General features: G+C 37.0%; 1 protein-coding gene across 2 annotated transcripts; it reads right to left on the bottom strand.

Annotated features, from left to right (window-relative positions):
• Positions 1-763: 763 nt before the first annotated feature.
• On the bottom strand, positions 764-11,542 carry LOC105050469 (uncharacterized). 2 transcript variants are annotated; one of them, XM_010930500.3, is made up of 16 exons: positions 11,400-11,542; positions 11,027-11,181; positions 10,207-10,311; positions 10,020-10,091; positions 9,863-9,934; positions 9,534-9,770; positions 8,414-8,524; positions 8,212-8,325; positions 7,799-7,918; positions 6,273-6,341; positions 5,993-6,099; positions 4,613-4,696; positions 4,396-4,492; positions 2,194-2,313; positions 1,640-1,824; positions 764-1,449 (listed from the first exon to the last, which is right to left on the bottom strand). In XM_010930500.3, exons 2-16 carry the CDS (start codon positions 11,141-11,143, stop codon positions 1,155-1,157), a joined length of 1,905 nt encoding a protein of 634 aa, XP_010928802.1. In that variant the 5' UTR covers positions 11,144-11,181; positions 11,400-11,542; the 3' UTR covers positions 764-1,154. The 2 variants fall into 2 exon arrangements, with proteins under 2 accessions (XP_010928802.1, XP_010928803.1); XM_010930501.3 differs by lacking the exon at positions 9,863-9,934 and having other exon boundaries at positions 884-1,449.
• Between the last annotated feature and the right edge of the window lie 214 nt (positions 11,543-11,756).

The raw sequence follows: 11,756 nt of genomic DNA, 5'->3' as shown, positions 1-11,756 counted from the left end.
TGTAGATGGAAGCTAGATGCTGCACGAATGATGCTGCAATTTTGCTTAAGCTAAAGACCTACCTCTTCAAGCCTTACGTGGCCCATTCTTGCTTCGAAATCCTAATCTGTGATTATGGTTTTACAAGGATGGGAAATATAGTCACAATTATCTGATTTTAAGCTTAATGATTGGAAATTTTAAAATTTCCCAGTACCCATGTGACAAAGTAGTCTTCTTAGTTAGCTCCTTAAACCATGTATGCAGAAAAACCATCTTTGGTAATTTTTAGAAGTCGATAAAGTGATGCAAGGAGCTGACTCATGACAGAAGATTGATGGGTTTAATCAGGACTATTCTTCTTTTGTTCGTCTCATTTTTGAAAATGTCTTTTAAAAGAGAAAAAAGAGCACTTATTTCCACTGCAAATCTTTTCCGAAGTGAATTTCTCTTGTAAATCACGTGCTAGCATTGTCGGCTTAACCAGTCCAACAATAGGATTAAAACGTACCCGCCTTGGGCCAGCCAGCACCTGGGCGGCCGATGCAGCCCGTCTTGTAAATTAGGTTGGGTCTATTTTTACGGGTTTGGCTGAGATTGGTTCCCAGACCGTTGATCAAATAATCTTGCTAAACTTGGACCAGGAACCTAGTAACCCGGGTGAAGCCCAAGACCCCCCTCCCCATACAGAACGCGGTGCGATTTTACCGCCATTCATATCGTTAAGTGGAGCATTTTTTTTTATGGAAACCGGAAACAAATGGATTTAACAGAAGAAAGTAGATAACCCAAATCACAACTATATTAAACACCATTAAATCGATAAGCAACTCTCAATCTGATCTTCTCTGCAGAGCTTCTCTTTGAAACATTCTACTTTCAAAGCTTGTCCTTGATCCTGACGGGTTACAGACCGACTTTCATATACATTTCAGCAGAATGTTTTTGTATCAACATCACTCCCATCTTCCTACTTTACACGTTATGATGAGAAACTAATCAACTGCAACGAATTGCAGAAAAATTGGACTGGATTACACTATCAAATGGCTGTACAAGCTCCATGCCATCTACTATAGGCAAGCTACCTGTAGCAGCTAGTTCCCGTTTACCAGCATTTGGCGGCCCTGTCTTGAGGAGAAAATAATAACTCAAACAAAACATTGAATGGATCTCTACCAGGTAGGGCTCACAGATGGTCTGATTCTGGCGGGCATTCGAGAGGGTATGTGGAAGTTAGCAGCTGCAGGATATTGGAAGGCAGGCTTCGGAGTTATTGACATCTTGTTGATGGAGTATTCAAGATCATCCTCACTGTCAAGGTCGTTATTATCATTCCCTTCAAAGCTCCCCACATTGTCTGCAAAATCTGGTGCATCGAGATCGTCATACCCATCCTCATCTTCACTGTTGCAGTTACTGTATGTTGTCTTTACCATGGCCCAGAACTCAAAATTCGGTCGCATAAACCTTTGAAAAGAGAATAGTTGAATCAACATACAGCTTGAAGAAAGGGGCAAAATAATCAGTCGAAAAATTGCTAAAACATATGCCTTTTCTTTTGCAAGGTAATTAGACAAAACCATTGTGGAGATCAACCACTATGTTTTCCAAAGATATTTGCCAATTGTCTAATAATTGGAAGGATGAGAGAACAGACCTGTCGGATTCTTTTAGCAAATATGGATCAAATGGGAAGAACATGTCCAACCTCTCGATTCCCCCAATAGCCTTCGAGAATTCAGACTCAAGTAAGTTGTCATAGAGGGAAGGCACTGACATGCTAAACAATCTAGCAGCTTGGGCCTGCCTCAGGAACTCCTGCACTATTGAAGGCAAGCATACCTGTACAGGAACACAGGCAAACGATTCAGAATGACCTCAAGATTGACAAGGCCTACAAGTTATGTTGTTGATGCAGGAAATTTTGCAGGATTGTAACAATTTGTGCTGACAAAGTGGAAGAGACAAGAATAGACTTTCTGATCCCTGCAGAAGGTCTAGAAGATATTTACACAATCAATGTCGCTGGACTCCATCATATAAGCTACAGCCTACTTCATCAGAAACCTCATTTCTTGAGCATTCACAAAGTTGACATATTTCAGTTCAATATCTCATTCGTAGCAAGTACTTGGGGCATTCATAGAGATATATGCACATACTGTAACTATAACTTAAATAACGAGTCAATAGATGGAAACTTCCACTCACCTTTAGAGGATCCAAGGGATGACATAAGATCGAACTTAGAGGCATATGAAAAAGCAGTGATTTGAGATTGGGAACATCCATTATCGACCTCATGCGAAAGCAGAGGACATACATCACAGCCTACAGCAGAAAAAACAAACAGGAGAAAGATTTTAGGACTCGCAAAACACGTGGAACATGATGGCAAATAGAGAAACCAGATCCATAAAGCCATCAGCATAGTTGCAGAAGTGAAGCACAATCAACAATATACATACATCACAGCAGAATTACCAAGAAACAATTACTATATTTATTTAAAAGTACTTTGTATTCTAGTACTAATTCTCAAAAACAGCCAAAACTTCAAACAATGCCCATCATAACTGTCATGTAACGTAGGCTGAAAATGGGTTGGATAAAATCTGACTGCATCCATTTCCAAATCCGGATTAGATCAGATTCAGATAGAAATCTTGATATCCAATCAGATCCGAATCCAGATCCAAATTCGGTTACCCATCTATAAATCTTGCCATATCCCAATCCAAAATTGGATTTTAAAGATTTTCTGAATTCAGATCTGAATATCCAATAAAAAATTCACTAAAATTAATTGTATAATCAAGGATTGAAACTAGTGATCTCTGGTTTGAATGACAGGCCCTCAACTACCAGAAGACTACAACATGCGTTCTTATTTTGTATAAGCAGTTTATTTGCTTATTCACATTCAGGTTATTACATAATCATTTGATGTACTGTGATATTTCAAATTTTTATCATTATTTTTTTTATAAACAATCTTTTCCCCTTTGATAAAAATAAAAAATGAATATACTTTTTATCCTATTTTCAAAGCTTTAATGTTAAAAATATTTAAAATATTAATAACTTCTATGGATTCCTATATTTATATATAATTTTTCTTGCAAGCTCTCTAATATTAATGATTATTTTTATTTACTCTATAATTAAATAGTAATTATAGTATTTGAAGCAAAGATATTAATATTTTTATTATATTTTTAAAAATAATTTTTGATATTTTAAACAAACATGATTAGACAAGTGACTTGGACCTTTGACCAGATCGTTTTATGTGCAGATTTAATAACCATGCCTTAGATCCTTAGTCATCTGTGTCATGTGCAATCTACATAGTGAATTCTATTCCCATCTTTTATGATTATATAATTAATGTTATATTTCATCATTGAATTCCGCTAAAGTTTCGATTTATATCCGAATAATATCCAACTTATATATGTATAAGGATAGGAAAAATATGGATATAAATAAGATCCAACCTATATCCATATCCATTCAAAACAAATATGGACATCTTAATATTCAATTTATATTCGTATCCATTTAGAACAAATATGGATAATAATTCTGATATTTGTTTAATATCTATATCCATATCCATATTCATTAAAATATGAATGTAGATATGGATAATACCAATATCCAATCTATATCTGATCTGTTTTTAGCCCCAATGTAATGGCATTATAATGGTCATCATGTGTGCATAATATTATTTCAAAGGGAATCTTATGTATCTTAATGGTGTAACGAAGGTGCCCTACAGCTGTTACAATGGCCATTTGAAAATGGAAGCCACTATTTAAACCCTGGCTCTGCACTTAATCAAGTTATTGTGAAGGATATAGTACCAATCTTTATTTGTTTGATCGATATTCATCAAATGCTACAATTGGCCATTCAGAGAGCACACAGACTCCCTCAAACTATAAGACAGGATCCAGGAGGGCAGGTTGTTTGGATCAATATGATGAACATTGATATGTCATACATGGTGGAAAATATTAGTAAGACAAGGCCTTATTTGGCAAGTAACTTCAGAAAAGTTGGAGCAATTTAAGAGGCACCAAGGACACAATCCCAGATTTTTCAAATATTGAATGTCACCTTTTTGAATTTGTGCTATTCCAGACATGCAATTGGAGAGAAATTCCAACTCAAATACCACAATGCCACCTGATACGGTTACCACCTACCAGCTATCACTCCTATCTACATTTGTCAGATATCACAACAGGCATCCTACAACTCCAAAATGTCAAGATGATCAACAATGAGACCTTGCGATTTGTTTTTGGTGCAGGATAATATGAATTCCAAGCTAAGCACATATCTTGAGATCATCTAAACTGCTATATTTATAAATAATGTCTAATGATATATATAATTTACCTGAACTCCGGAATAGAAGACACGATGAGCTTCAGGCTTGACTATTTTATCCTGAATGCCATGTAGTTGGCAATACTCAAAACCCCAGTCCACCAATCTGATCAGGAATTGAATATGTGAAACCATGGATGATATAAAAATGAAAACCGAATGGACAAACAGGAATGAGCAAACAGAGAAACATACAAGAAGGGGGATGAATTGTACACCTACTAACCTTTTAAGTATACTTGCAACCATGACAGCAGAAATAAACTTAGCTCGGGACAAATAACTTGCAAGATATGAAACAGCACTCATTCTGCATTAAGATACACAAAACAAATCATGCACTGTGCTTTTTGGTATAATAATAGAAGATGAACCCAAATGTATCAGTTTTGATTTTAAGATGCCTCAATATTTTCATTTAACAAAGCAAGCGAACAGTGCAACCATCTTAAATTCTGAACATAATCAGAAAGAAGTAACATAGCAAATACATTTATTGCAATATCCAGCTCTCTGATGCTCGTATATTCTATGCTACACACCATTTATAAGATTGCCTGCATCTAATGACATACTGAGTTGTCCATTTTAGCTAATTGGCTCAAATATACAGATGCATGGCACACGTGCAGAAATACAAGTGCAAAACAGGATTGGCAGGATACTCTAATGTCCTACTCCTTATGTTGGAGAGGCATATACTGACAGGCACGTAGAAGGCAGCTGGAAAAAGCCAACAGATATGACATTCTATGTTTTAGCTTTTAAAATATATTATCAGGGAAAATTCTCAGTCACTCAGAAAGAACCAGGCGTTGATACACATCTGACACTATTAAGGCGAATAGATCAGTGTAAGAGTGGCAATTTTTGCAGTTTCAAAACTTATCCAGCGAGCAAGCATAAACTCAAAAATTTTTACTAGTCTGCATATAGTTGTGTGAGAAGCTGATGAAATAGTATTTACATATTCGATAGTCATTCGACAAGAAGGCAGCCATAAGCACTGAGAGATGATTGAATAATGGAAATGTGCATGTCAAACTAGGTCAGGGAATGCATACACTATAACAAGCACAAATACACTTGTGAAGTCCAGATAAGTGATACAATGCACCTTTGGAGAGAAAGGAACCTATCAGCCCCTAAACCATGAAGAACTACTTGTAAGGCATTAGAGGGTGAAACTGTATGCAGAATGAGAATTGACAACCCATCCACATGTTTCATGAAGTTTGACGGTATCTAGTGAAGAGACTCATTCCTGAAAACATCATGCATTTAGAAACCTTTTTTTCAGTAATTTGCACAATTTAAGTGGCTATGCTGAGAGAAATCCTTCCAATCTTGGCTCTGTCTCTCTTAACGAGTTTGATAACAGAAGCTGATAAACCTATGTGGTAGAGCTTAGAGGCACAAACTCTACCATAGAAGTTTAAATCAATGGAAGTCATTGTCAGATAGATGTGGTTGTTCTATAGAAATACCAAAGCATATAAGTTCATTTTAGATACTAAAGAAGAAAATCAGAGCTCCAGATTACACCATTATAAAATCAATTTGATAGCCCAAAGTAATATTGAGTATTACAGTCATTCTGGATTACCTGGACATTGGACTCTCTGTTTTTGAAACAAAAATATCTGTCAGCACAACAGCAAATTTCAGACCACAGATTTCAGGATCCAATGAACAGGCATAGAACATCACAAACTGCATAAAACAACCAAGTCAAAGAATAAGCATACAGCAAATGACAAACCAATGATTGTGTCATGACAAAATCAAGAACTTTTAAGTCATAATTGTTGTAGAAACAATGGAAATAACAAGGCTTACAGATACTATCATCTACAAAAGGAAATAGTAAGTAAAATCATGATAACCTGAGCAAACTTTGACTTGTGAGCATTCAGTACAGTTCTCCGAAAGATCTCTGTAAGCATTTCAAATACCTATCTCACCAAAGAAAATTAGGTTGAAGGAGACATGGTATTCAAAAAAATAAAACAATTTGCTTTAGCACATCAAGAAGAAGCCAGCAGGTAGGTCATCTAATCAGCTACTTTTTTCAGTAAGAAAACAACATGTAATAAAAACAAAAGTGTTGGTTAGCCTATGCAAGAAAGATTTTAAACCCTACTGCATGAACTGGAATATCATAGGGCCTCTACCATCAAAATTGCTCAAGCAAAATTTCTTTCTAAAATTTATAACAAGGAGCATGAGGGCAGCATGAATACTTCCACCGCATATTGCACATAAAATGAAAATTACTCAATCTTCTTTTAATGAATGAGCTGTGTTAAAGAATAATTACCAGAAAGCAACCAATACATGTATTTAGTAGAATAGTACTCTCAGAGTACACTAATCTAACATTTGACCAATTTCACATTTGACTACTGCCAGCACAGTAGCTCTACTAAACATCTTCATAAACGCCAATATGAACAAGGATTACTGATTTGTGGTATTAAGAGTGGGCAAGCATGTGCAAACCACTTGCCACAAGCTATTTGCAACAGCTGTTTATTAAAGGAAAATTCCATTTCTTTTTTTTTAAATTATTTTTTTTTTAGTAGCAAGGCATCTGACATGTGGAAACATATGACAGTTCACACCAGCACAGTAATAGGGGCTGCTTAAGCTATATACAGAAAGTAACAGAAATTTTCCAAGGGTGGCAGATTTTCTCCCGCGAGGACAATCTAATCCAGCCAGACCCAATTCTGCTGTGTATGAGCTGTAACCATTCTGTTAATGTGGCTTGAATTTTGGATATCTTTTATGGGCTCGAACTATGACCCAATCTGAAAAATCCGCGTTGCGACCTGAATGAAATATTTTGGGGGCGTGGTACGGACCAGTATAAATATTGTATTTTCTGCCAATCTCGGCAGTTTTGTGAGAAGTTTGGGAAATCAAATTGCAGCTAGGGTTTGGAGAGTTCTTGAGTGATTGTATCTCTCTTTTCATCATAGTGAAATTTTTCTCTCTTGTCTTGCCCGTGGACGTAGGCTTTTCAGCCGAACCACGTAAATCCTGTGTTTGTTTTTCCTTCTCTTCTCTATTTTGTGTGATTGTACGAATTTGTGTGTGCTCTATATTTGTGCTTGCTATAACACATTCTAACACAGGTCAAGTAAGAGACTAAGCTCGAGTCATCTAATCTAAAGTTGGATTGGGTTTGGGTCAGTAACCAACCCAATTCAGGGCAATGTTATTGATAATTTGCAACAGAAAGTGATGTTTTACCCATAACTAATCTGGAAAGAAACCAGAACAAAAGTCATTTATTTAGATTTAATTGTCTGCACAAACAATTCAGTGATCACATGATAACCCTTTTGCTCAAGATCCTATTGAACAGTGCCTTGATGAAAAATGAAATATTACCAGTAAAACTCACCTTCAACAAACGGCGACCATCTGCACATAATTTGAGATGCTCACACACAATCACCATCAAAACGTCCAATTTCTCAGCAAATACATTGCCACTGAGGACTCCATTAGCCTCTTCCAGGGGCTGAAAATGGGCAATGCAAACTCAGAACATATTTAAAGTTCAGAGAACAAATTAATAAATTTTAACAAGTAGACTATATTCTGCAAGCGGATGAGCCTTGATGAATGGTAAAGTTGCTCCATCGTGACCCAGGTGTCACATGTTCGAAACACGGAAACAGCCTCCCCACATGTAGGAGTAAGGTTGCATACATCTGCCCCTCACTACAACTCAAACGGCAGGAGCCTCATGTATTGGGCTGCCTTTTCAAGACTATATTCTGCAAGTTATTTTATAACACATGTAATGCAGACCTTTATGCCATCTTTCCCAGTGCTATTTGTATTTTCCTCCCACTCTTCGAGTTCCATGTCAAATATGCCTTTGTTATGGTCTTCCTGTAGAATGTCTTCCCAGCTTATATTTACCTGCAAAACTTGTAGATGAATTTGTAAGCTCATTAACTTATTGCAAGATATTCATTTTAATGTAATCACCAGCAAGATCATAACTAACATCTAAGTCTGTAAGCAGATCCATCGCCTTCGCAAGCAACATATTTCCAAGGAATTCCCCAATTTCATCACTTTCCAGTCCCAGCATGCATTCCACAAACACTACAATCACCTGCAGGCAGTAATTTAAAATATCATGAAGCTTTTAACAAGATTTACTTAAAAAAATTCATATAGCACCTTGGTTGCATCAGTATATGAAGAAAATTTAATGTCGATCCTAAAATGGTCGGCACATAATGATAGTAAGGTATAACTTCTGAGAAAAGCCATGTGTTCAGATGTTGAGATGGACAAGCTCATTCAGTTAAATAAGTAAACATTATACTTTCATTAAATGGACTTAAATGCACCAAATATAGCAAATAATGGTTGTCAAAATAGCATCTTATGCAGTGCTGCCAAGGTAACCAGACATAAGCAATGAGGATTAAGAAGTATCTAAATGCAGACATCGTAGGCAGCTCAGTAGGAGGTGCTCACCTCAGACATAATAAGTAAATAGTGGACATTATGCTAGGTGCTCAAGGGTACCTACAACCCAGCCACCTCAGTGACCTTGATACAGCCACATCCAACAACCCAAATCGGGCATTGACTTGTGAACGACAGACTGAGGTGCATCCTAATAATGTATGGACAGCTATGTGCACCTGATAAGATTGTATTACCATACCTAATCTATACAAAAAAGATCGAACACTCTGTACATGTAAGTAGTTCCTTGTGTAAATACTTCCTTTTCTTAGTCTATACTCCACAGGCAGCATATGGGTTCGCATACCTATTTTAAATGCAACTTTCATTCCTCAGTCATCCAGCAAGATACAATATTGCCATCAGTACCAGTCTTAGCAATAAGAACTCTCGAGTTTCACTAGAACTATAGAAACTTGTTCCCTTACCAAGACATGTACAAACTTTCTGATGTTTGCACCACCATCTAATGTCATTGCATTTAGCAACAATCTAAATTGCTTTAAATTTGACCAACTATATTACTTTTAAAGCTTTATGTTGACTTAGATAAATTGTACTAAAAAAAATATTTTATTTATCTTAAATATATCAATCAAGGCTTAGTAAGAATAAAAGTTGGTTTCAGAAGTTTCATAACTTACATCTTTGGGATCAGTATATCTAGGCATTCTTTTATCAATGACATCCTTCAGCTTCATCGGAGCAAGAGGCACCAAATCAGCAATATGATGCAATGCCATCTGCAGCTGACTATGAACTTCTTTCTTTCTTGTGAGTGATCGTGACTGGCTAATTGATTCTCGCAGCCTTCGAGGTGGCAGAAAATTGCCAACAAGCATGTGCAAACAACCATCGAGAAACTTGTCAGGTACAGCCGCCTGGTGTTAATATAACAAAAAATATTATATATTGAATAATGGATACTCAATCAGAACAATAAATGTAGATAATCTGTCATCAAGGTGCATACCAAGGTAGTGATTAATTCTAACAGTGCATTTCTAGCATCCAAGCCATAGTTCCAAACACACATTGAGAAAATCTGGAAAACATCCCTTATGAGTTTTAGAGGTTCATATTAGTGGGTGAAAGAAAATGAATCTACATTTGTACACCCCAGGTCATACATTATTCAACAGAGAGCCATGAAATACAGTGTCTATCTTGGAGACAGCTCCTGAAAGTGCCTTCAAAGCCGTCTGGAAAATCACCAGGGAAGAAAGTCAGGTACAAAAAAGAAGAAAGAAAGAAAGAAAGAAAGAAAAAACCTTTAGATGAATCATGAAAAGAATTACTCAGGCATAAATGACCTACCACCAGCAAAGCCTCCTCATCAGGACCCATTTTCTTAACTGGATCCACAATGCTAAGCAGATTGTCATACTGATCTCTGTCACTTTCAGCTATCAAATTTGGAGCCTAGAGGAACCCCAAAAAAAAAAGCCATGCACATTTATTAACACTTTGCAGATGCAATTCAACCATAATAAAGCTGTTATGCAGATGCAAGTTAATCTGCTTCTATGAAAAAAAATAAAGATACATGATATCAATGATGTGGACAGGTCAATCAGCAGTAAACAGTGTTCTCCAATGATAACACTATTAGCAAAAGACATGAATCACACAATCATTCTCCATAACTACATAAACCAGGCAAAGATAATGATGCATCTCACTTACTATAACGATATTGTATAATGGGAAAAAGAACCGGAAAACAAAAAAAACACATGGAACCATATAACCATATCCTTGATGCATATGCAGATCAAAACATGTAACCATATGCCATGCAGCTGGAAATTCGTTCCTAAATGTGCACTGTTTATGTTGTAGAATATTCAGCATCTTCCTCTAGAAAGAAAGGAAACTAGACCTTGATTTTGTCCCTTTCTCGGATGTCATCAAATTACCCCCTTATCGAGGTAGAGGGATATGTTACTTCTTTTTTTTCCCGTACTCTATATGAATGATATTCTCTTACTCTCCATAAAAATCAAACAAAGTTCTTACACAGTAGCCTCAGTAGAGAGTCAACAATTGCATAAAAGTTCATTGCAACATTTTAAGACAAATTAAGGCATGACTGTTCATCAAGTTTGCAGCTTTCAAGAATCTCCAAGCCTCTTACCATCCGAACACCGTCAAGGACTTGCATGACAGAGGAAAATGCCTCGGTATCACTGAGGTAGCCGTCCTCCATCTCATAAAAAGCCATGTCGTTGTTGCTCATCAATTCCACCCCCATATCCTCTTTCGAATTCGCTAGAGTTTCTTCGGTCCTCCCTGCACGTGCACAGAGGTTTAGCAACAAGAATTCTTCCAGAAAAAAGTTATAATTATGGCCACAAGAACAAGATTTCCAAATATCAAATTTAAGATATTAATAATCAGAAGGCAAAACCTTTCCTAGCTTGCAGAGATAAAAAGACCAAATATATAATGATTTAAACTAAAGCTTAGAAAAGGAAGAATTGGCGATCTAAGAAAAGAAAGTGAATTACTTGGAAGGCTGAGGTGGATCGCCGCGCAGCAAATCGCAACTGGACCAATAAAAACCGCCCGCCAACGCCCTGATTCGCCCTCCGCGGACGGACGAGAAGGGAGTTAATCGCCGCCTAGGAAGCGCGAAAGAGGTGGCAGGCATGTAAGAGACTTAGGGTTTTAAGACTTTTAATAAGGATGGCTTGGGCCGGGTGAGATTTTGGATTGGGTCAAGAGGACAAAAAAAAAAGAAAAAACTCAATTGGAACACGAGTCCATGAACCCGAATCCGGCCGCTGACCTGGAATCGTACGTGACGCACCGCCGATATCGACACGAGCCGCGATACGCCGATACACGGCTATTAAGTCCGATAT

Source organism: Elaeis guineensis, chromosome 8 (assembly GCF_000442705.2).
Source record: "Elaeis guineensis isolate ETL-2024a chromosome 8, EG11, whole genome shotgun sequence".
Taxonomy (NCBI): domain Eukaryota; kingdom Viridiplantae; phylum Streptophyta; class Magnoliopsida; order Arecales; family Arecaceae; genus Elaeis; species Elaeis guineensis.
This window is presented reverse-complemented; position numbering and strand designations above follow the sequence as displayed.